This window comes from Phasianus colchicus, chromosome 23 (assembly GCF_987193195.1).
Source record: "Phasianus colchicus chromosome 23, bPhaCol1.hap1.1, whole genome shotgun sequence".
Lineage (NCBI taxonomy): Eukaryota > Metazoa > Chordata > Aves > Galliformes > Phasianidae > Phasianus > Phasianus colchicus.
In genome coordinates, this window is record NC_143458.1 from 2,808,016 (window position 1) to 2,831,746 (window position 23,731).

A 23,731-nucleotide genomic window follows, 5' to 3' on the forward strand; every position below is an offset into this window, starting at 1 on the left:
GAGTTGCTAGCCACTAGACCAGGCTGCCCAGAGCCACATCCAGCCTGGCCTTGAATGCCTGCAGGGATGGGGCATCCACAACCTCCTTGGGCAATCTGTTCCAGTGCATCACCACCTTCTGAGTGAAAGATTAATATTGCAAGAATGGTGATGTATGCATATGTATTTTACCTCTTGTTCTCCCAGAAGGCATTTGTGGAGAGCTTCTTTTTTCCAAATGAAGTTTATCTCATGAATATACACTTCATATAACAAGGATGTCTCTGGATATCATTAAGAAATAACTCCCTTACTTAGTTTTCCCATCGTTTTATACATATCACTTAGTCTGAACCTTATGCTTTTTTAATTGCTCTATCAAATTGATTTCTCCAGACTAGATAATCTGTCTGAAAAGGCAGCAAATGAAGTGGTATCAGAAAGAGTGTTGTGATATAAAAGCTATTTATAAAGTGCAGCTCTGAGAATTGCTGTGGAGTGCTCATCTGTATGAAAACAGTCAGCAGACTTCTGAACATAAGTGATCTAACTCCTAGCAGCTTTGCTCTGGCCTTGGGCTGGCTTTCAATACCACTGACTTTGCTACAAGAATGAAGGCAGAAACACAGTCTGTTGCTCAGTGTTTAGAAGACAACATGCATTAGACATGAAGAAAGCAGGAACTGAACACTTACAAAATATTTGGTCGCACTTAAATTCAATCCCACTTCATGGAAACAATATATATATTTTTAAGTCTGAAATGGCCTGTTTGGGTTATGTAAAACGTACTGGTGAGTGTTTGATGTTGCTTTAGAGCTCTTAGAAGTATTCTGATACTACACAAATGCCAGTTTCTAAGAAATGGAATTGATGGGGTATTTACCAGTGAAGCAGAGTTTCATTATCTTCAAAATTATGTTGTAAGTGTAGGGGGGAAAAAGAAAATACAGGAAAATTAGATTTTTTAAAATGTTTCTGAAGAAGGAGAGAACAGTTTGGAGAAATTTGGTGGATGCATTGATGATGGGTTTTTTTGTTTGTTTGTTGGGTTTTTTTTTCCATCATGTTGAATGTTTACAGAATGCCTTCCTAATGTCTGCATTTTTCTTCTAATTGGGTGACTTGTTCTTTCTTTGTAGAATGAGGAAGTGTCAGAATCTACAGTGGATGCCTTCAAAAGCATATCTCCAGAAGCAAGCTAAAGGTAGGCTGAGAGGTTTGGCTCAAGTGTAGGACAAGAGAAATTTTCATACCTTAAATTTTGCTCTTTGCTCTCATTGTAACTGCACACAACTGTAAAAGTTGAGTATGAAACCAAACACTAACAGGGAACCTGGCTGTTTTGTTGGGGTCATGTAAAAGTTGTAGGAGAGATGTGAATACAGCTAACAACTATAAACAGACAGCAGTTATCTTTTTCAGCTTAGACTTGTAGTTTCTCCTCCTTTTCGTAAGGAACAGCTGCTGGCAGCTGATGAGCCTTCCCTCAGCACTTAAGCTCAGCCAGTTCTCAGAGCTTTGGTTCTTTGTTCCTAAGTGATATGAGGACTGATAAATCCCTTGGCACATCCTCATCTCTGACATAAGCCTTAAGTGAGCTGTTTGTATGTTATATGTATTTTGTTAAATCCCTTTATCCTTGGCACTGGACCTTTGGAGGTTTGCATGTTATTGTCACAGTGGTCAGGATGCTGAACTCCCTCAAAATAAAGTTTTTTAAATGCACTGAGTCATCTGAAGTTGCATGATTTTATATGTGTTACTTTACTGATGTTTTTTTCTTTCTAGCTGCAAAAAAGAAAGAGAAGAAATTCAAGACAAACGAAAAGAAAGAAAGTCATTCTGGGAAGAACCAATTGGACTCTGGACAGAAACCAACTCCTCCAGCTGTTGTACCAAGAGAAGACAGTGCTGTAAAGAAGAGCAGCGAACCTGCTCGTAAGCCTGTGGAGGAGAAGCATGAGGATGGGAATTCCTCTGTTCCCCCACCAGAGCCCAAACAGACCCCTGCAGCTGGTGCCAGAAAGACTGGCAAACAAACAGCCCAGCCAGTACAGCTCCCTCCATCTCAGCCACCGAGCTCAGGACCTTTGAAAAAGGAAGCACCAAAAGTTACTACTTCTGAGCCTAAGAAAAAGCAGCCTCCACAGCCAGAAATAGGTAAATGGGACTGTTTATCTTCAATATGTTTGAATCATGAATCATGTTAAGTAACAGTATTAATGCTGCTAAAACCTGTTGGATTTTAAAACTGATAAATGCTTTATGATCTGGTGAAATTAAAGCAAGTTATTTTGGGAATTTTGTTTAGAAGTGGCTTCCTTTTATTGAACTGCATAATTTATTGGGATGGGAAGATAAGTGACGACCTTCAATGTGATTTTTAGTCATGTAGTCTTGGCAATCTTGAAGTATATTTTCAATATTGTTAAGTTTGCTGACAGTCTGAATGTGAAACAACAGGAGTGTAATGTCTTACTACAAAAACACAGCCTAGTGTTGTACGTAGTACAGACCGGCGTGGACAGTGACCAGAAAGGCAGCTCCAGGACTTCTGTTGCTTTGCACCTGGAACACTTCAGAGTTTTAGCAGAGCAACTTTGACTGGCCATGCCTTGCAGATTGCCCCAGTTGTAGCTGGTGATGTACAGTCACAAAGGTGGTGGAAAAATTGTGGTCTAAAATTCATCTCATTATATGGTTGTTTTTTTTTTTCCCTTCTCTACAGGTGCCTGTTAGTTACTTGAAATACTCACAATTTTTCCCCCCTTCCTAGGCACAGAACAAAACAAACAGAAAAAAATTGCTCCCCGTCCAACTTTCCCTGTGAAACAGAAACCAAAAGAAAAGGTGAATACTGTTTTTTGTACACAGTCAAGAAATTTCGAGAACATCCATCTGTCTGTTTAGAAAGTAAAACTGTATTACTTAACTCTTCTGCAGATTTTTGTGTACTTGAAATACCTGTAGGAATTCAGTTCTGCTCCTTTTCCTTTGAATGCTGATTTCAGACCGATCTAACTTGATTCCTGATGCTACTCAGGATGTTTTGTGGTATTTGAGGAGGAAGTTTTCAGTCTTGTCAATGAGAAACGTGTCATTTCTTGTGAGTTTGAGCAAGTTGTACAAATGTTAGACATTACCTTGTGCCAGTATGTGGATGCCAATTTATCTGGCATGTGCTCATACTTCAGTTTAGGTGTTAATTTTCACTGGTGGGGTGAACGTTAGGTTGTCCATTTGAAAAACAAAGCACAGCAATGCTTAAATCTGAGAGAAAAATGTGTTGGTCATAATTATACCAAGAGTTGCCCCACTGGAACAAAGTAAAACATAATGCTAATCAGAGAGAATAACCTGATGGTAGGGGAAGATGCAACAAATTGAATTAGAAATGCAGTTGTTTATGGAATGCTTTCAAAACGGATTGCAGAATGGTTACTTTCTGGCAACTTTTATACACATGTTAATTCTGTCATGTTATAAATTGGTTTATGTTGTTGTTGTTTTTCTGGTACATAAATCATGTACAGTGTTTAATTACTGTTGAAGTTTTGATGTCTGAGGTTGGGATTAATGCAGGCTCCTTTACTTGACTAGGAAAAGCCCCCTCCTATAAGCAAGCCAGAAAGCAGCACGCTGAATTTGCTCAGCACTTTGACTAATGGGAGCAGTTCCAAGCAAAAGCCACCTACAGATGGAGTCCACAGAATCCGAGTGGATTTCAAGGTAGAGGACAATATGTTTTAAGTATTTGAATATTAACTGACTCTAAACACTTGGAAGTAGAGTCCCTCAAGAATGCTGACAGTGACTTCTAAGTTTGTGTGTCTGGTCCTAATCAGAGAGAACTGTAAATAGGAACCTTCCTGACTCGGTTAATTCTTAGAAGTTTGTTATGCCTTTTTTTTTTTTTCCTTATAATTAGAGTACTGGATGAAGACTTAAAGCTTTAAACCTTAACTTTCAATGTGAGGATGAGCAAGAATTTGAGGTTTATGAAGATTGATTCCATTAAGATGGAACTATAAAACCTTACCTTGGGTCAACAAGATTTGGGGAAAATGTTAGTAATTTGTAATTCACAGTATTTTGGGGATATCTGGGGGTTTAAACTGATAAATCATGTACTATTTTGAACAGCGATGTTGAAATAATAAAAATCAATATTTTCCTAATATTTTTTCAGTCATTTATATAAGTGTTACTAATGGAGATTATAGTGAGATCTCGTGTTTTGATACAAACATGGATTTTTAATAAAGTTTAACTATTGTGAAATTTCGTTTTTAGTGATAAGCTATTGTGAAGAACTTTCTCATGCTTTTTAGGCTTGCTTTCTGGAGAGGGAAGGTTAGTGTTTGTTTGAGCTCTCTTGGCAGGAGGAGTGCTGGGTTGTGATTATTCCAATATACACTATAAAGTAGACCAAGGTAGAAGTTAAAATGATTTGTTTTAGAAGGCTTTATTGAAGGCGCAGTGCATAAAGCAGCAATGTGAGCACTTTGTACTGATGTTGTATTGCCTTATTCTGCATGGTGATGTATCCTTTTGTACTTTCAGGAGGACTGTGAAGTGGAGAATGTTTGGGAGATGGGTGGGTTAGGCATCGTGACCTCGGTACCTATTACTCCCAGGGTGGTGTGTTTTCTCTGTGCCAGCAGTGGACATGTGGAGGTAAAGCATTGTGTTCTGCTGTTGATGACTTAATTACAGCACCATATTGTTGCCAGAAAGAAAAAAAAAAGAACGTATAACAACCATAATCCCGAAGAAATTAAAATAATACCTTTAAATCTGTCCTTGCTAAACTTTGTCTTAAGATACTGAAGTGAAAAGCATTTGAATTGTCTTTGAGGAGTTCTGTGGTGCTTAGTTTATACGTGAACGCTGTCAGCCATAAGGAATGACATTTTCAAGAGCCCCTGCATCTCTTCTAAAATGTAATTTGGGATCCCACAGCTGAGGTAAAGCAGGGAGTTTGCTTTCTCTTTACTTGGAATTAAAACGTCTGCTCAATAGCTCTGAAGTGGTGTTAGGCAGTGTTGATTTTCCCTGATGTGCTTCTATCAGATCATTGCTGAAACGTGACTGGCAAGGTTCTGGTGCTGCATAAACAGCTGAATTTAGGTTTAAATTTTGGTAAATGCATTTCCAGGAAAAGATAGAGGTCTTCTCAAAGTTTTCAGCTCAGCCATCCTGGGAAGGTGATGCTAGCGCTCTGGAAAATGCTCGAGTATGATTAGCAAACAATACGTGAGGGAAATGGGGTTAAGTTCTGCATGTGAACTTCAGTGCATTTGAAGATTACAAAGGTCCAGTGGCATGTGGAGCCAATCCCCTTCTCTGTCAGGTTGCTCAGGTGAACCATTCTTTTGTCTTGTTTGAGCCTGCAGTGTTTGTGCCCCAAGGACTATTCTTTTTTAGGATGTCCAGCCTTGCAGAGGATACTTAGAGCTTTCCAATGAACCCTCTAAGCTAAACAGAGGGAAGAATGTCTCTTTGCTCCGTGTGTCCTTTCCTTCCCTGCTAAACGTGTCTTCAGTTGTGTTGGCTTGTGTTGCAGCAAGGGAGGGAAGTCCTGAAGAGGCCTATAGGCCTTTACCAACACTCAGAACATGTAGACAAAAGGTATCAGGCTCCTGTTTGCTGCTAGGTGCATAATCTAGGTAGGCAGGCATATATTTAGGTGCTCCGAAGTACACACACCATTTCCCCAGTGAAATATACCATTAGATGGCCTTGTTCTGTTAGTTGTAAGGCAGAATTCAAAGTAGTTTGGAGTGCGAGCGGGAATTCAGAAAAGCTTTTGACTTGCTAAAACCTCCCTCTCCCCCCCTTGCAGTTTGTGTATTGTCAGGTCTGTTGTGAGCCTTTCCACAAGTTCTGCTTAGAGGAGAGCGAGCGGCCCCTGGAGGACCAGCTGGAAAACTGGTGCTGCCGTCGCTGCAAGTTCTGCCACGTGTGTGGGAGACAGCACCAGGCCACCAAGGTACCCCTGACCTCTGGGCAACCCAGCCAGCCTTCCCCGTGCTGCTCCTCGAGTTCTGCTCTCTAACCCTCAGCTGGGAACCGGGACAGCAGGCGGTGGAGCGCAGGCTGTGTGCGTGCTGCCTCCTGTGGCTGTGGACTTAGCTCAAGTCTCTTAGATGCAGCTTCTTCTTATTGCTCTGAATAGGAGATTAAATGTAAAATGAAAATGTCCAGGATTTTGCGTTCTTTCTAGTGTCTTTGTTCCAATACTTTCTCCCATTATTCTTATAGCAGCTGCTGGAGTGTAACAAGTGCCGAAACAGCTATCACCCTGAGTGCCTGGGCCCAAACTACCCAACCAAACCCACCAAGAAAAAGAAAGTTTGGGTGAGGTTTTTTCAGATTTCTTCTTTGGGTAATTCCCTTGTTAACTGATCATAACGCTGTGGGCCAAAGAGCTGCAGATGTTTTGTTCCAATGCATTCACTTAGCAGTTTGTGGAAGGGCAGCTGTTGCACTGGAAGATATGTTTGGGTATAGGATTCTCACTGAGGTGGGTTGCTGCTAAAGCAGATGGGGTTTGTATGAGAAGGATTTTGAAGGTTTTACACCTTTTTCAGTTGGGATAATTCTTCTGATTGTAGTCTCAAAAGGTGGAAGAAGTTTTTAAGAATGGAAGTGGTTATGTAAGCTTTGCCTACAAGTGCATTTGGTACTAATTGTTTTTATATGCTTTCTACTACAGTATATTCAAAGTAGGAAAACTGATAAAATACAGTGTTATATTTTAAGTCAGAAGAAATGCTACAACTATGTAAGCCTTCTTATGTGAAGGAAAAGGTGATATTTTCTGAAGTGCAAATATGAAACGTATTTTTTTAAGGTTTTGTATTTATTTTTTATTTTTTCCTTTTCTTGTATCAGCACCATCTTACCATGAAGGGAGAGAGCTCTTTTTTTAGTAGTGGAAGTTCTGGTACTTGAATCTCGTTGTTCTGTTGTGTAAGCTTTCATTTAATAAGAAAACCATTAAATTTATCTTTAGAACAAAGGAACGAAAGCCCCTGGACAAAAACAAATAACAAACACATCCTTCTTCCAGATATGTACCAAATGTGTTCGCTGCAAGAGCTGTGGATCCACAACGCCAGGCAAAGGGTGGGATGCTCAGTGGTCTCATGACTTCTCACTGTGTCATGATTGTGCCAAACTCTTTGCTAAAGGTACGTAAAGTTGTAATTGTTTATGGTAAGTACCTTCTCAGATGCTCTGTTTCTAATGAGATGGTGTCCCTGGTGCATCGCTCCAGGGAGAAATCTTGAGTATCCCTCCTACATTCTTGCCAGTGTGTCATCCTTGTCATTTTCATTCTATTCTGTAAAGCTAATTCGCTTACTACTTTGTTAGTCTTACTACCCCACGTGCCTCCCCTCCCTGGAAAAAAAAAACCCACAAGAAAGGTTAACTGGTCTTTCAGGCAGGTTGTTTTTGTGGCCGTTGTCTTCAGTGTTGTAAAAGTAGATGTAATTGTATTGGGAGGTTTCAGAGAGCTGCTTTCTTAGCACACTAGTAAGTAACCGTCTAGCCTTTAAGGTGTATGTGACTGTTGAACTTCTGATTAAAAACATATATCTAATTTCTTGTTTGCAGGGAATTTTTGTCCCCTCTGTGACAAGTGCTATGATGATGATGACTATGAGAGTAAGATGATGCAGTGTGGGAAATGTGACCGCTGGGTACACTCCAAATGTGAAAACCTTTCTGGTAAGGCAAATTCTTATCTCCTCAGCCCCTAAGAACAAGAGGCAGCTGCAGACATGTCCAAAATGGGATTACTTTGGTCTTTCTCCTTGAATGTTGCATTAGCACTCTCACATGTGATCTGCTTGAGAAATACCTAACTAATATCAGTGATAACCTGAAAGCTTAGGACTCACTTCAAATGCAGTATGAATGAGTTACACAAGATGCTTTAGTTACATGAAGGGCATCTGATGTAAACAGTAGGTGCTGTAAACAGAGTAAGGCTTTTCCCCACATCCGTCCTTTACTAAATTAGTTCAGGTTGTTATTTTCTTCTTTTTTTTTTTTTTTTTGTCTCCAGATGAAATGTATGAGATACTCTCTAACTTGCCTGAGAGTGTAGCATACACCTGCATTAACTGTACAGAACAGCACCCTGCAGAATGGCGTCTTGCACTGGAAAAGGAGTTGCAGGTTTCTTTAAAACAGGTTTTAACAGCCCTATTGAATTCTAGAACCACCAGTCACTTGCTGCGTTACAGACAGGTAAGCTGAAGCCTGAAATGTAATCAGAAATAAGACTTTTGAAAAATGAGTTTGATCATTATGGCTGATCACTGCCCTGCTGTATGCCTTACAGATCAACAGCAGAAAGAAATTTTTGTCCTTCTGTTCTGGACAGGAATTCCAAACTTGAGTCTCTTTCATGTTAACAAGAATCTATATGCTTATAAATGTGTGAGGAAGTACATCATGGGTAGCATCCGCACTTCAGTAGCCAATATCTGTCTGTTTCTTGCTACTGACAGGCAGCAAAACCACCTGATTTAAATCCTGAGACAGAGGAGAGTATCCCATCGAGAAGCTCTCCAGAAGGTCCTGATCCTCCTGTCCTAACAGAAGTCAGTAAACAAGAGGAGCAGCAACCTCTGGATATGGAAGGAGTGAAAAGAAAAATGGATCAAGGAGGTTACATTTCTGTGGTAAGTCAGAGTTCTAGTGCTCCATTCTAATAATAGGTCCTATGAACTGCTTAATGACCCATGGTATTTATAACTGAGCATGCTTAAGCCTTTTCTTTATGAACGAGGAAACAGGCTAATATACTGCTAAAAATAATTCTGTCTGGCACTTGTGTTAGTGTTGGCCCCAAGACTTGTAATTTACACTGTTGTGTGCCTCTCTTTAACCAGCAGTGATACTGGGTTAAACTGCTTTTGCTCTCAGTTATTTATGTTCATGGAAACAGGATAGGACATCCTTTATCTGCAGATTCTAACAAAAAGCCCAGCGAAGTAACAGTGACAGCTGGAAACCAATAAACTCATGTTTCGGAGGTGTGATCTCTTCAAAGATCATTATTTAAAATGTTGACCAAATCAGTTTAAAAAAATGAAAATACTTTCTTCCTCCTGCAAATCCTGTAATCTTGAGGAGGAATGTGTTTTAGGAAGTCGCGCTGCAAACATGCTGTTGCCAGATTTTGGCCAAATGCTTGTGAGGTAGCTAATGTAGTAGATGTAAAGTGTGTCAGCAGATGGGTCCTGGTTAAAGAAAAAAGGGGAAAAATGACAGGTTGGTTTGTGCAACCGTTCTGCTAGCCAGTTTGCAAATACACAGAGCTGCTTGCTTCTTTACAGCCAAATTCTTGCAGGAGTCAATGTTCTGGTTCAGTCGTTTTGTCACCTGGAAGTTCACTTGATGCCTTAAAAGCTAATGGATGATGAAGCTGTACAGGAGATAGTCTTGCTAATAAAATAGTGTTGTGCTTTTCTTGCAGCTGGATTTTAGTGATGATATTGTGAAGATAATTCAAGCAGCAATTAATTCCGACGGAGGGCAGCCAGAAATTAAAAAAGCCAATAGCATGGTCAAGTCCTTCTTTATTCGGGTGAGTGGGACTACAGTTATTTTGAAATCTCCTTTGTTTCACTCTGCTGTTTGTAGTTGTTGGAATCCAAAGTGTCCATCATGCACATTTCTAAGAACAAAATAATAACTTGTCAGAGTTGTTAATGTTAATGAAATCTCACTGGTTGTACGTTTATAGTAGATCTTGGCTAAATTTCTCTGAGTTTCTGGGTACCTTGGGTAACATTTCTAATGGAATGTTGTTTTCTTTCAGCAAATGGAACGTGTTTTTCCATGGTTCAGTGTAAAGAAGTCCAGATTTTGGGAGCCAAATAAAGTAACAAGCAAGTAAGTAGTTGTCCTATGTCTGACTGTGACACCATATGTGGTTTGCCAGCTGTCCAAGCAAAAAAATATTAAGAGAGCCTGTTTGTGAGGTTGGCTTTTTATGATAATTATGATTTTGTTTTTTGTTGTTTTTTTTTTTTAAGAAATAATCGCATTTCCAGGTTTTGTATACACGTCACTGTTCTGAAGCAGAGAAATCAAAAGTGTTACTTAGAAATAAGTGTGGTGTGTGTTGGCTTGTCAGTCCTCTCCTTTCTTATCGCTCCTCTCCCTCATCTCATGTTAACCCTTCTTCATCTGTTATCCTCCAAAGAAACACAGCTACATCACAAACTTTAAAATTTAAGTGATTGATCATAGCCTTTGTGATAGTATGTGTAGACTGAAGGTAATTAAATGAGTTGTTACAGTATGTTGTATGTCTGTAGTATTCATATGCAGTGCAAAAGTTCGTCTGGTGCAGCCAGGTCTAACAGCTGGCTCCTTGTGTCTTCAGCAGTGGTATGTTGCCAAATGCAGTGCTCCCTCCTTCGCTTGACCATAATTATGCTCAGTGGCAGGAGCGTGAAGAGAACAGCCGCACTGAACAGCCTCCTCTGATGAAGAAAATCATTCCAGCTCCAAAACCCAAAGGACCTGGAGAGCCGGATTCACCCACTCCTCTACATCCTCCTACACCACCTATCTCTGGTAAGAAAATAGATTGCAGCACTGTTAGCCCCAAACCCAAAGTGCTTCACTTTGAGTCCTCTAGTCGTTGAGGGTGGTATTAGTTCTTCATGTGACTGAGGAAACATGGAGACTCGTGTGACCTGAAGTCATTCAGAGACTGTTATGTATTGATATGTTTTTGAACAGAGCTTTGGCCTCGAAACACGTTTTCACATGCTTCTCTTTCCCCCAGACAAGGGCTGCATAGAGGCAGATGCATGCTTTTCCTTGCTTTACAAGCTGAATATTCAAACTCTAGGCTGCTATTTGGCTCTTCTGCCCTGTTCACTTACTGACGGTTTTTCCAGATAAATTTTGTGTCCTTCCTGACCTTCAAGAATGAAAAGCATTCTTTCTCTTAATGCTAAGGTTCTGACAGAAGCAGAGAAGATAGTCCTGAGCTTAATCCGCCTCCGGATGTAGAAGACAACAGGCAGTGTGCCTTGTGCCTGAAATATGGTGATGATAGTGCTAATGTAAGTATCTGGCATGCACACATTTTGATAGTAGCTGACTTAAGCAGTATTACAGATGTAGTACTGTGAGTAGGCCAGATAAGGGGTGAGGTAGTGGGTGTTGGTTTTTTGTTTTTTGTTTTTTTTTCCGTGTCTTGGTATGCCTTCTTTGGAATGAAAATGACCTTTAGCTGTCTGTTCTGCTGCCTAGAAAGTAGCGTGGCATTTATGTTAGACATGTCATTAAGAAATTCACAATGTCACTTTGCATCAGTATGTGAACCGTGTGCATTTCTTACACTGAAGCCTCTTGCCATTTCTTCAAGAACAGAATTTTTTTTCTTCCTAAGGTTGCTTTTTATATCATGTGTACTTAGCTGCAGTCTTCTCTGCCTAGTTAACGTTTATCTTTTAAACTCTAAAAGTAATGCTGTCTTGTTAAACTTTTGTTGGGAAAAGTTTAAATCCAGTGCAGTTGAAACCTATGAGGCTTTTTGTGCATCGCTGTGTCTTGTGGAACATTTGGGGAGGGGGAGGGGGGAAAGGGAAAAAGAAAAAAGGTTTCTTGCCATTCCCTAGGATGCTGGACGCCTTCTCTATATTGGCCAAAATGAGTGGACACATGTGAACTGTGCTTTGTGGTCAGCAGAAGTATTTGAAGATGATGATGGTTCTCTGAAAAATGTGCACATGGCTGTGATCAGGGGGAAGCAACTGGTGAGTATATGTATTCTACCATTGCAGAGGAAAACAGCTGACAGTTATTGTTGCCTGATTTTAGAATAAATAAATGTTTACCTTTGTTTTTGCTTTTGTAGAGATGCGAGTTCTGCCAGAAATCAGGCGCCACAGTGGGCTGCTGCCTCACTTCCTGCACAAGTAACTATCATTTCATGTGCTCACGAGCCAAGAACTGTGTTTTTCTGGATGATAAGAAAGTTTACTGCCAGAGGCACCGTGATTTGATCAAAGGAGAGGTGAGAGTCATCTTTCACGCTTGCTTTGTCTGAAGGTGGGATAGCCTGTAACTATAAACGTTTCTTAAGAGTTAACGTTCAACGTGTTCCTTATGAATGAGGGCCTGAACACAGTGCTGTTAAAACCAAATTTGTGATATAGCTGTCATGAGGAAGTTTGTCAAGAGGTACTGTGTGCTTCAAGTAGCAAACTGAAGACCACACTGAGGACATATCTGTAGTAGTTCCTTGAAACTTACTGAGATGTTTTGTGGGTTCTTGCTCCAGGTGGTTCCTGAGAATGGGTTTGAAGTTCTTAGGAGAGTTTTTGTGGATTTTGAAGGGATCAGTCTGAGAAGAAAATTTCTTAGTGGCTTGGAACCGGAGAACATCCACATGATGATTGGTAAGATCTAGTTCCTGAATACTTGTTTTATCTTTGGTGCTGGAGCTTTGTTCATGGAACTTTTCTGTTCCTGTCTCTGCTTAGGTTCAATGACGATAGACTGTTTAGGAATTCTGAATGACCTCTCAGACTGTGAAGATAAGTTGTTTCCCATTGGCTATCAGTGAGTATAAGCTGTTTCATGACTGTGTCTTTTACTGTGTCAGAAGTCAAACCAGCACTGAGGTAACGTGGTAGAAATCAACTGCAGCTTTCATAAACTGTTAATGAATCTTGTGACTAAGCTATCTGTGCTGTATGTTACACCCAAAAGCCTTTATCCTTTGTAATTTCAAGAAAATGAATATCTGAAATAATGCCAGGGCTTACTTGACTGAGTAAATTATTTTATGTATGTCTGAATTATCTTCCAGATGCTCCAGGGTGTACTGGAGTACAACAGATGCCAGGAAACGCTGTGTGTATACCTGCAAGATCATGGAATGCCGACCGCCAGTCGTAGAACCTGATATCAATAGCACTGTAGAACATGATGATAACAGAACAATTGCCCATAGCCCAGTTCCCCTTACAGGTAATGTCTGAAGGACTTTCTTAAGGTGTGTATTTGCTATAGTGTATTCTTACCAGAAAGTCAGGTAGTAATTAGAACTTCTTGGCTTTTAAATCTGATTTGGACCAAAACCCCATTCATGATTCCAATGTTGAGTGCACTGGCAGTTTGGTAAACAGGACCCAAACAGAGATTACTGTAGTAGTGCTCTCTAGTTTACAGAGCTGAGATTTTTCTAATGGTCTAAAACATCAAATGTAAGTTCTAGTGTCATTGTTCACATATAATTTGTGGGTCAGTAGGTAACATGTTGATAACAGATGTTTAACAATGTTCTTAGGGGAAAAAGAAACATCAGATGGCAAGGAAGCAGTAGTCTTTGACTTTGTATCTAACAAATGCCCTGATTCCTCATGTGAAACCTGAAGGCAATGCATGCTTAACCAGTATTTAGGGTTTAGTGATGACTTACACTGTTGTTTCTCTTTTATGCAATGACAGAAACTCTATTCAAAGACAGCAGAAATACACCTGAAATTGTAAACCCACCATCTCCAGATCGTCCCATGCATTCTCAGACCTCTAGTTCCTGTTATTATCCCGCAGTCTCAAAGGGTCTTAGGATCAGGACACCAAGTTATCCATCCACACAGAGGTCTCCTGGCTCTAGGCCTTTACCCTCTGCAGGTATTTCAAGTGTTGTTGACTTTGATTTTTGTTTTGGTTTTGTTTGCTTTGGAGATACTATCAGTTGGTTTGATGTCTTTTTTTTGACTGCGTTCAGAATGTGATGTTTATTTTTGTGTGTCTGAAGAACATGGAAAATACCAACAGGTTTGAGAGAAGGAACCTTCTGAAATATGTGTAGTGGAGATGACCTGTCAAGAAATGTATGATTGAAACAATTAGGTATGTATTGATTGTGAAGGTTTTCTATCTCTTGACAGTCTTCTTGTTTTATTTTCTCAGGAAGTCCTACCCCAATGACCCACGAAATAGTTACAGTGGGAGATCCTTTACTATCCTCTGGACTTAAGAGCATTGGTTCTAGAAGACATAGCACTTCTTCTTTGTCACAGCAGCAATCAAAACTCCGGATGATTTCACCTACCCGAGCTGGGAATACTTACTCCAGACACAGTCTGTCTTCAGTTTCCAGCATAGGGTCCTCTTCAGAGCATGAACAGAGTACAAAAACTGCTGACCACTTTGTGGGATCTGTGAATTCAGGTACCACAAGTGCTCCAGTTCAAAGCTGCTCTTCGAGTTCAGGCTCCCAGAAGACAGCAGCTGCAAGTGGAACTAAAACTTACCAGCTGGATGCATCTCAGTCTACAGAAGGAAAACATCCTAGTAATTCAGATTTGATAGCCAAATGCACACCTTCAAAGGGAGAGAAAGTGAAAACGCTGACCTCAAGGGACCCAGATTATTCAGCTCATAGCTTTTCTTCTGGAGGAAACTCCAAAACATCAACTCAACCAAACAGTTCATCAGGCACAGAAATAAATGTTAAAATAGGAACCTTTCAAGAATCATTTTCTTCTAAAGAAACAGTATCCTTTCCATCTTTGCATCAGAGAGGCCCAAGGAAAGACAGAGATCAGCACTTGGAATCTGTACAGACAGAAAAAACTACTTCAGTTGATGAATTAGATACAAAGATGCTGAAGTCTGCAGGAGTAAATAGCAGATCTCCTGCAGCAAGCGAGCAGGTAGTTTCTGCCTCCAGAGACAGGCGTCAGAAGGGGAAAAAGGTTGTGAAAGAGAGTTTTAAAGAGAAGCATTCCTTGAAATCTCTTACAGATTCAAGTCAGGCAGTAGGCAGTGATGAAGGAAATCTGACATCAGAATTTGGTAATCAGGGTTTGGTGACTGAACAAATTAGTCAGAGATTGTGTAATAATATTCCTGCTGAAAAAAATGTTGAGAAGTCTCCACCTTCGCAGGGGTCATCTAAAGGTTCTGTAGTGCTGCCTGAAGTGGCCCCTAAGGAATCACAGGCACCCAGAAAACGCACTGTCAAAGTCACTCTGACTCCTCTCAAGATGGAAAGCGAAGGCCAGTCTAAAGCTGCACAGCAGGAAGGTGATGCTGAACCTCAGCCTGCAGGGACAGAGATTGCCTCTTCAACAGAGCCCTCCTCAAACTCTGAAAGCCCAGAAGATAACTCTGTAGTTCAAGGAAGTCCAAATAAAGCACCAACACAGGAATCTCAAAATAATGCATATGAAAACTTGCCTGTTCAAGATAACAGCTTGATGCTTCAGGATGGGACTAAAGCTCAAGAAGAAGGCTCATACAAGCGGAGGTATCCACGGAGAAGCGCTCGGGCCAGGTCTAATATGTTCTTTGGACTGACTCCTCTCTATGGTGTGAGGTCTTATGGAGAGGAAGACATTCCATTCTACAGTAACTCAACAGGGAAGAAGCGAGGGAAGCGGTCTGCAGAAGGACAAGTGGATGGTGCGGATGATTTAAGCACGTCAGATGAGGATGACTTGTACTACTATAATTTCACTAGAACAGTGGTTTCCTCTAACACTGAGGAGAGGCTTGCATCCCATAACTTATTCAGGGAGGAAGAGCAGTGTGATCTTCCAAAAATCTCCCAGTTAGATGGTGTAGATGATGGGACTGAAAGTGATACAAGTGTTACAGCCACAACTAGAAAAGTAAATCAAGTAACTAAAAGGAGTGGTAAAGAAAACGGAACGGAAAACTTAAAGCTGGATAGAACTGAAGAAACTGGGGAGAAAGTACAAGTCACAAAAAGCCCTGCTGTCCACAAAACCGATCCAAAGATGGATAATTGCCATCCCGTGAGCAGGGTTAAAACACAAGGTCAGGATTCTCTGGAAGCTCAGCTGAGCTCTTTGGAAACAGGCCGTAGGGCTCATGCAAGCACACCTTCTGATAAGAACTTGTTGGATACCTTTAACACAGAACTTCTGAAATCTGACTCTGACAATAACAACAGCGATGATTGTGGAAACATCCTCCCTTCAGACATCATGGATTTCGTACTGAAGAACACACCATCCATGCAGGCTTTAGGAGAAAGTCCAGAGTCCTCATCATCTGAACTTCTAACACTTGGAGAAGGTTTAGGCCTTGATAGCAACCGGGGCAAAGACATGGGTCTGTTTGAAGTGTTTTCTCAACAGCTGCCGACAGCTGAGCCAGTGGATAGCAGTGTTTCTTCATCCATATCAGCAGAGGAGCAATTTGAATTACCACTGGAACTTCCTTCTGATCTCTCTGTTCTGACTACTCGCAGCCCAACAGTGCCCAGTCAAAATCACAACAGACTTGCCGTCATTTCAGAGTCTTCGTTGTCCTCTTCAGGAGAGAGGTCAATGCTTGCCTTGCCCTCCACGGAATCTGGGGAAAAAAGAGTAACAGTCACAGAAAAATCCACCTCTAGCGAGGGCGATACAGCTCTTCTGAGTCCAGGAGTAGACCCGAGCCCTGAAGGGCACATGACTCCTGACCACTTCATCCAGGGTCACATCGATGCAGAGCATATAGCCAGCCCACCCTGTGGCCCGGTAGAGCAAGGACACGGCAGCAACCAGGATTTAACTAGGAACAGTGGGACTCCAGGTATCCAAGTGCCCGTGTCACCCACCGTTCCCCTGCAGAACCAGAAGTACGTTCCCAATTCCACGGATAGTCCTGGCGCCTCTCAGATTTCTAATGCTGCAGTACAGACAACGCCACCCCACCTTAAGCCAGCTGCAGAAAAGCTTCTCGTAGTCAATCAAAATATGCAGCCACTCTATGTCCTCCAAACGCTTCCCAATGGCGTTACTCAAAAGATACAGTTGACACCTTCTGTTAGTTCAGCACAGAGCGTAATGGAGACGAATGCCTCAGTGCTGGGGCCTGTAGGGAGTGGGCTCACACTGACCACAGGATTAAATCCAAGCTTGCCCTCATCTCAGTCCTTATATCCTCCCACTAGTAAAGGATTGTTGCCCATGTCCCATCACCAGCATATACATCCCTTCTCCTCAGCCACTCAGACCGGCTTCCCACCAAATATTGGCAGTCCTTCGCCAGGTCTCCTTATTGGTGTGCAGCCACCCCCTGATCCTCAGCTGTTAGTGTCTGAAGCTAATCAGAGGACTGATCTTGGTACCACTGCTTCAACACCAGCTGCAGCCCTGAGCAAGAAACGGCCAATATCTCGACTGCAGTCAAGGAAGAATAAGAAACTGGCTCCCTCTGGAACCCCTTCTGCAATAGCTCCTCCTGATATGGTCTCAAACATGACTTTAATTAATTTTGCTCCTTCCCAAATTTCCAACCACCCATTGGATTTGGGAACCATTGCAAATTCAACGTCCCACAGAACCGTCCCCAATATTATCAAAAGATCCAAGTCTGGAGTAATGTATTTTGAGCAAACCTCTTTGCTCCCCCAAAGTGGGACTGCTAGTGCAGTTGGCACATCTCCTAGTGTTATTGGGCCAGATGCTGGTCACCTTCCAACAGGGCCTGTGTCAGGGCTAGCATCAAGTTCCTCGGTACTGAACGTGGTATCCATGCAGGCCACAGCAGCCCCTACTACCGGTGGGTCAGTTCCTGGCCATGTTCTGGGACAAAGCTCAGTAACATTAACTAGCCCTGGATTATTAGGGGACCTTGGTTCCATAAGCAACCTCTTGATCAAAGCTAGTCAGCAAAGCCTTGGTCTTCAGGAGCAGCACATGACTTTACCACCAGCTTCTGGGATGTTTTCACAATTGGGAACATCACAAACTCCATCTACAGCAGCTATGACAGCTGCATCAAGCATCTGTGTTCTGCCTTCAGCTCAGAGTATGAGCATGACAGTTGCCCAGTCATCTACTGACCCAGAAGGCTCTTACCAGCTTCAGCATATGACACAACTCTTGGCCAGCAAAACTGGGATTACTTCCTCACAGCTGGACCTTGGTGCATCTTCAGCAACAGCTCAGCTGTCAAACTTTCCACAGCTGGTTGATGTTCCCAGTAGTACCAGACTGGAACAAAACAAGGTTTCCTCATCTGTGATGCATGCCAGTTCAGCATCTCCTGGAGGCTCCCCGTCGTCTGGTCAGCAGTCTGCAAGTAGCTCTGTGCTTGGCTCATCGAAAATGAAACCGAAAATCAAACGCATTCAGCCGTCTTTAGAGAAGGGGAATGGAAAGAAGCACAAAACTTCTCACATGTGGACCGGTTCCTCTGAAGCACATGTTCCTGAAAGAGGGACCACTGCTGCACCCCAGGTCTCAGCTGCACGGTAAGAGAAGTGCTTGCTTTGCTCACCTGTGAGATTTTGCAGCAATATGAGAGAGAATATTGCACCAGTTTCTATAGCTAATTTGCCTTTTGATTGATAGTTTCTAATGTAAAACCTCACCTGGCTTTGGTCTCTAGAGAAGTTCTTAGAACTTTTATCTCTGGAAAGGGAAGGCTGAGAAACTTGAGCTTTTGAGGATCAGGGTTAGGAGGACTTCTATTCACTGTTGGCACCTCTGACAAATTAAGGACTGCACCCCTTATTTTCTGGCTGCATTAGGGGTTGGTCCCAAATAATTGCTGGCGCTAAAGAACATCAGCATTTTGGTAACTGAGAAACACTGGACGTGACTTCTGTGATTACTTCATCTCAGTGTTCTGCAATAAGTCTGGTTCTTAAACAGTTGATTCAGAACTCTTTAGATGGCTTAACCTCTTAACATAGCTTTTTTTTGTGTATGTGTTGTTGATTACTTGCCAATTTGTTTCAGTCTGTAAATATTTGCTGTGATTGTGTCAATGTTCCACTGTACATCACTTGACCCCTGAGCGTATTGCCTGTGGTTGCTCAGAATTGTTCCTCTTGCAGCCAAACTTATGCTTCTCCTTCCTCTTCAAGTGCACGTCTTGAATCTCATGCAGTGCTGGGAATGTGATCTGTTTTCTCGTATCATAGGAGCAGCTGTTGTTACTCCTTCTGTAGTTTTGCTGAACTGCTGAATCATTTGTTGTAACTCCCAGTAGATCTATTACTGCCTTCCAGTCTTGTTTCTAGCATGCATGATTTGGAAGGTAGTTTGAATGTTCCTAACTCTTTTTCTTCCAGGACTCCTGCTGTGAAGACCGATGTGCAGGATGCAGCAAGCACAGATCAGCCATCACAAACACAATGTGGCCAGTCTACAGGGTAAGCATGAAGCTCACCTTTGCATCAGGTTTTGGTGGCCTGATCTTAAAAAATAAAAAAAAAATAAAAAATTGTCTGGAGAATGCAAGGAGTCTTTGCTAATAGATTTATCTTGGAAGTTTTCAGTCTGGAATGAGCAGTCACTTTTTTTTTTTTTGTATTTCTTTTAATGTAGCTGTGGGAAATGCATTTCTTACACAGATTATGTGTTAGCATACACCTTATTACAGAGTGGGACTAATGAGAACAGCGGATCAGAGATTCTGTTAAATTAGTCTGCTATCTACTGACTGATCGACACCACAAAGATAAATGCTACTGAATAGGATCCTCCTGCTCATTTCCAGATGAGCTTACGTTGAAACACATTTATCAGTGGTTTCAGGTGTAGTAAAATGGTTATTAAGTATTCTTCATTTTCTCTTCCTTCCCTCTGAAGGCAAACAGCAGTTCTCCCAGAATCTCAATCAACACAAACCTCAACAAACGAGCAAGAAAATGCAGGTATGTTACTTCTTCACATGCACCAGGTCTTGGGGCTCTCTGTGACTGGGAAATTAGTACTTTGTTGTTCTAATTTGTCTCTCTTGTTCTCACAGAAAAAAATCTCAGAGCTAATAGTCTTGTTATTCATGCCTTGAAGGGAGGAAAGGTTTGTTCACTATTAATAAAATCTGCTCAAATAGTTGTTTCTATTCTTAGCTTGTGGGAATTTCAGTACTTGAGATTTTACACTCTCATTACAGTGCTATCTAGAATTTTTTCCTTTGAGTAAAATCTCTTTGAAATCTTGATTCTTAGAAAGTATATTTTAGTGACTGCCAGATATGAGAGCTCCAAGGCCTTTTTTGAGTGTTTCAAAGTAAATCTGGAAATGTAGACTGTTGTCTTTCATATCTTCCCAGTCCAGTGTCACTTATATACAATTGCGGTAGTGTGAATAGTTCTCACATATAAAATAACAGTCTTTCTGCTCTTTGTCATTACTGCAAATCATGACTTGTGGAAACCTGGTTCTGTAATAGCTGTTTAGAAGCTACTAATGTCATCTATTATTAAAACAGCTTCAGAATGAATAGATTTTGTTTCTTCACCAAGATGTAAATATTGGTAAATTTGTATGAGTCCTTACGTGAGTGGAATTGTAATTTGAGTTTTGTAGGTTCTTCTTAGACACATTACTGACTTGCCATTTGACCACTAAATATAAGTAATTGATTCAGATGTGGGAAAAAAGCTTCTTTCTGCTTAATTTCCACCTTCATACTAGCTTTTGTCTTTCCTAGGCTCAAAAGCTATCGAGGAAGAAGAGAGCACTTTCAGCTCCCCACTTATGTTTTGGCTGCAGCAGGAACAAAAGAGGAAAGAGTGTCTTGGTGAGAAGAAACCCAAGAAAGGTTTGGTTTTTGAGATCTCAAGTGATGACGGCTTTCAAATCTGTGCAGAAAGCATTGAAGGTGAGAACTGTGCTTTTATTGTTGTATTGGTTTTGACCTTCCCTGCCAGAAGTAAAATTACGACTTCTGAGAGCGTTATTTATTTTCATAGATCTTTAAATGAGAAACAACTTCTCCTAATTTACAGCCCTAGAACATTCCTAGTTCCTAACAATACGTGGTTTCTGTTGAAAAATATAATATGTCACTATCCCATTTTGTTTTATCTACTGACCAATGGTTTTGAACCCTGTGTTGTAAAGAAACAGCACAACTCAGACAGTATGACATCTAGACTTGTCCTACAGACCAGTTACTGAAGAAACTCATTTCCCATTCTGTGAATTTTGGAGAATTTATGCTCCATAGACGGAATGAAAGCTTCATGTTCTCAGTTTATGTTATTTAAATATGAACATTTTATAGGAAAACAGCGTACTGCACACGTACATAAAAGTCTACTGATGGTACTGATGGAAATCTGATGGAATGTGCCAAAACTGACAGCAAGGCTGTTGCTACAGCGCTCCTTAGTGCCCAATGCTTGGATATTCTTTCACAGGTTTGTTTTCTGTTTGTGTAATTGCAGATGCCTGGAAGTCACTGACTGACAAAGTTCAAGAAGCCCGTTCCAATGCTCGCCTGAAACAGCTATCATTTGCAGGTAATGACCAGTGCCACCATTATTTTTAATGTGCTTTTGAATGTATAAGAACAAACAGGTCTTAGGACTGCCTTAAGAATTTCAGTTGAGCTGCTGTTTTTTTTTTTTTTTTTAATGGAAAATAAATTCTCCTAATGAATTGATGAAAATTGCTTGCCTGGAGTGAGCTAGTTAACACAGTGCTGCTGTGAAATTTCAGGCTAGCACAAGTTTTATTTAATGGGCTGCTGTATCCTCCCATTCCCAATATGCTTGGTCATTTTTGTCATTCTTCTGCTCTGTTTCCTGTTCCAGGTGTGAATGGTTTGAGGATGCTGGGGATTATCCATGACACTGTTGTGTTTCTGATTGAGCAACTTTATGGAGCAAAGCACTGCCACAACTACAAGTTCAGATTTCATAAACCAGAGGAAGCCAATGAACCTCCTCTGAATCCACATGGCTCTGCTAGGGCTGAAGTCCACCTGAGGCAAGTGTGAGCTTTGCATTTGTTAGGTTAACAAGGACACAAGCAAAAAATCTTGAGAGTGCTGAGAGCTCTCAGTTTATAAGTAAGTGTAAGCAACTTTCTCCAGTAAATCAGTTATATTGCATCTTCCTTGTCTGCCCCTTTTGTTACGTATTTCTTTGTTTGATAAAACTTTCCTGGCTGGTGCCTTTATTCACAGTTCTCAGAAGCTATTGTGTGTTATCCTGATGCATAGAAAGCTGTGAAAGAGGACAGACTGGAGAAGGTGTAAAACAGTAAACATGCCAAGCTGTTCTGCCAACCAAATGTTTGCATTAATTTTAGTTAGTAACACAGACTTCCTTTGTTAAATTACAGGAAATCTGCATTTGATATGTTTAATTTCTTGGCATCTAAACACCGACAGCCACCAGAATACAACCCAAATGATGAGGAAGAGGAGGAAGTACAGCTGAAATCAGCCCGGTATGTGGTAGGATTTAAAGGTTTAAAGGAGGGAAAATAATGCTGTGGTGTTAAAACTAAGAGATCAGGTTTAGTTACACATTGTTATTTTTTGAGGTAGTGCTTAAGACTTCAAAGCTACCAAGCCCTAGAAAAACAAAGGAGATTCCTACAGTCCTACACCAGCTGAAGGTGGTCAGCCAGACGTGTTGTCTTTTCCACATTTCTTTTCATTGCTGACACGAGACATTTTGATGATAACTTGAGGAGGAAAGAAATTATCTGCATTGAACTTTTAGAAAAGATTGCTCGTTAGCAATTATAAATTCATTTGTGTTAAGGTACAGAATTAAGAGCAGCTCTACATTTAATGTGTGTATGTACATGCATTTATATTACATTGAATTTTGATGGTGTTCTCAGCGGGCTGTGGTGCCACAGTGGTTGAATGTTTGTGTCTTGGAAACTATCCCAGATAATACATGACATGGGCTCTCATGGATGTCATCACTTAGTGGTGTCTCTTTCTTCTAGGAGGGCAACAAGTATGGACCTGCCAATGCCCATGCGATTCCGACACTTGAAGAAGACTTCCAAGGAGGCAGTCGGTGTCTACAGGTGTGGTTTTGTTCTGACACTCTAAACTTGATGTACAGAGGAAGGTAAAACTGAAAACCTTTCTGACAACTAAGGCATTAGGAGAGACCCACTGTTGTTCTCACTAGCATTACTTGTAGAAGTGTAACAATACTACTGTGGTCCCTATCATGAAATTTGTTTTCTGCAGTGCTGGTGCAACATTCTTGAGTTTCACTTGTATTGTTTGAATATTCTCTCACCCTGTTGCTTTTCTAGGTCTCCCATCCATGGCCGGGGCCTGTTCTGCAAAAGGAACATTGATGCAGGTGAGATGGTGATTGAATATTCGGGCAATGTCATTCGCTCCATCCTCACTGACAAACGAGAGAAGTACTATGACAGTAAGGTGAGTTAAGGGCTTTCATAGAACTTCTTAAAAAGCATTATAAGCCCCTTTCCCATTCAGTCATCCAAGGAAACTGAGCAGACAGAGAACTTGGTTACTAACGAGGCTTGGGATTAAAGTTATTTGTAACACTGGCAAAAACGCGTGCTGAAGTTTCAAGTTCTAGAGTCAGAGTAGTGCTTCTCATGTGCAGAGAATAGAGGGAAAATGAAGTTGTTTTTTATGGTGCGGAGAGTTAGGGAAGAGTAAGCAGTTAAAGATCTACTCTGTGCCAGAGGAGATGTCACAGGTGAGATCAGAGCTTGAGGATTCACAGCGTAAAGAAGTGTGTAAACCAGAACTCTCAAACAAAATCAAGAAGCTGATCAGTCTGCTCTAAATTAAAACTTCTTTGTTGCATAGTAACATCCCTGCTACAAATTGCAGTTGTTTCATGAAGCATTTGTCATTCTTGAGAGAAGCGTATTGTCTAAACAAAGCCAGGACAAGTATAATCACAGAATATTTAGAGTTCTCAAATGCTTTTAGCATTTGTATTAGTGGCCTAAAACAGTTTTCAGTGCAAAGTAGTGATGTA

The 23,731-nt window shown here is 41.1% G+C and overlaps 1 protein-coding gene across 2 annotated transcripts in view; it reads left to right on the top strand.

Moving 5' to 3' along the window:
- Window positions 1–23,731, top strand: part of KMT2A (lysine methyltransferase 2A) — a 46,021-nt gene that overhangs the window by 17,201 nt on the left and 5,089 nt on the right. The window contains exons 6-35 of one of the 2 annotated variants that reach the window (XM_031599852.2): window positions 1,122–1,186; window positions 1,771–2,142; window positions 2,759–2,832; window positions 3,583–3,711; window positions 4,546–4,659; window positions 5,828–5,974; window positions 6,247–6,342; window positions 7,058–7,178; window positions 7,606–7,719; window positions 8,060–8,244; window positions 8,508–8,681; window positions 9,479–9,589; window positions 9,824–9,897; window positions 10,394–10,587; window positions 10,978–11,084; window positions 11,643–11,780; window positions 11,882–12,040; window positions 12,308–12,425; window positions 12,510–12,588; window positions 12,839–12,999; window positions 13,480–13,665; window positions 13,948–18,250; window positions 19,076–19,156; window positions 19,596–19,660; window positions 20,443–20,613; window positions 21,182–21,256; window positions 21,551–21,725; window positions 22,083–22,190; window positions 22,704–22,787; window positions 23,025–23,154. In XM_031599852.2, coding sequence (XP_031455712.2) covers window positions 1,122–1,186; window positions 1,771–2,142; window positions 2,759–2,832; window positions 3,583–3,711; window positions 4,546–4,659; window positions 5,828–5,974; window positions 6,247–6,342; window positions 7,058–7,178; window positions 7,606–7,719; window positions 8,060–8,244; window positions 8,508–8,681; window positions 9,479–9,589; window positions 9,824–9,897; window positions 10,394–10,587; window positions 10,978–11,084; window positions 11,643–11,780; window positions 11,882–12,040; window positions 12,308–12,425; window positions 12,510–12,588; window positions 12,839–12,999; window positions 13,480–13,665; window positions 13,948–18,250; window positions 19,076–19,156; window positions 19,596–19,660; window positions 20,443–20,613; window positions 21,182–21,256; window positions 21,551–21,725; window positions 22,083–22,190; window positions 22,704–22,787; window positions 23,025–23,154 — 8,110 coding nt within the window. The remainder of the gene's footprint in view (window positions 1–1,121; window positions 1,187–1,770; window positions 2,143–2,758; window positions 2,833–3,582; window positions 3,712–4,545; window positions 4,660–5,827; window positions 5,975–6,246; window positions 6,343–7,057; window positions 7,179–7,605; window positions 7,720–8,059; window positions 8,245–8,507; window positions 8,682–9,478; window positions 9,590–9,823; window positions 9,898–10,393; window positions 10,588–10,977; window positions 11,085–11,642; window positions 11,781–11,881; window positions 12,041–12,307; window positions 12,426–12,509; window positions 12,589–12,838; window positions 13,000–13,479; window positions 13,666–13,947; window positions 18,251–19,075; window positions 19,157–19,595; window positions 19,661–20,442; window positions 20,614–21,181; window positions 21,257–21,550; window positions 21,726–22,082; window positions 22,191–22,703; window positions 22,788–23,024; window positions 23,155–23,731) is intronic. The other variant, XM_031599853.2, reaches the window with a different exon arrangement.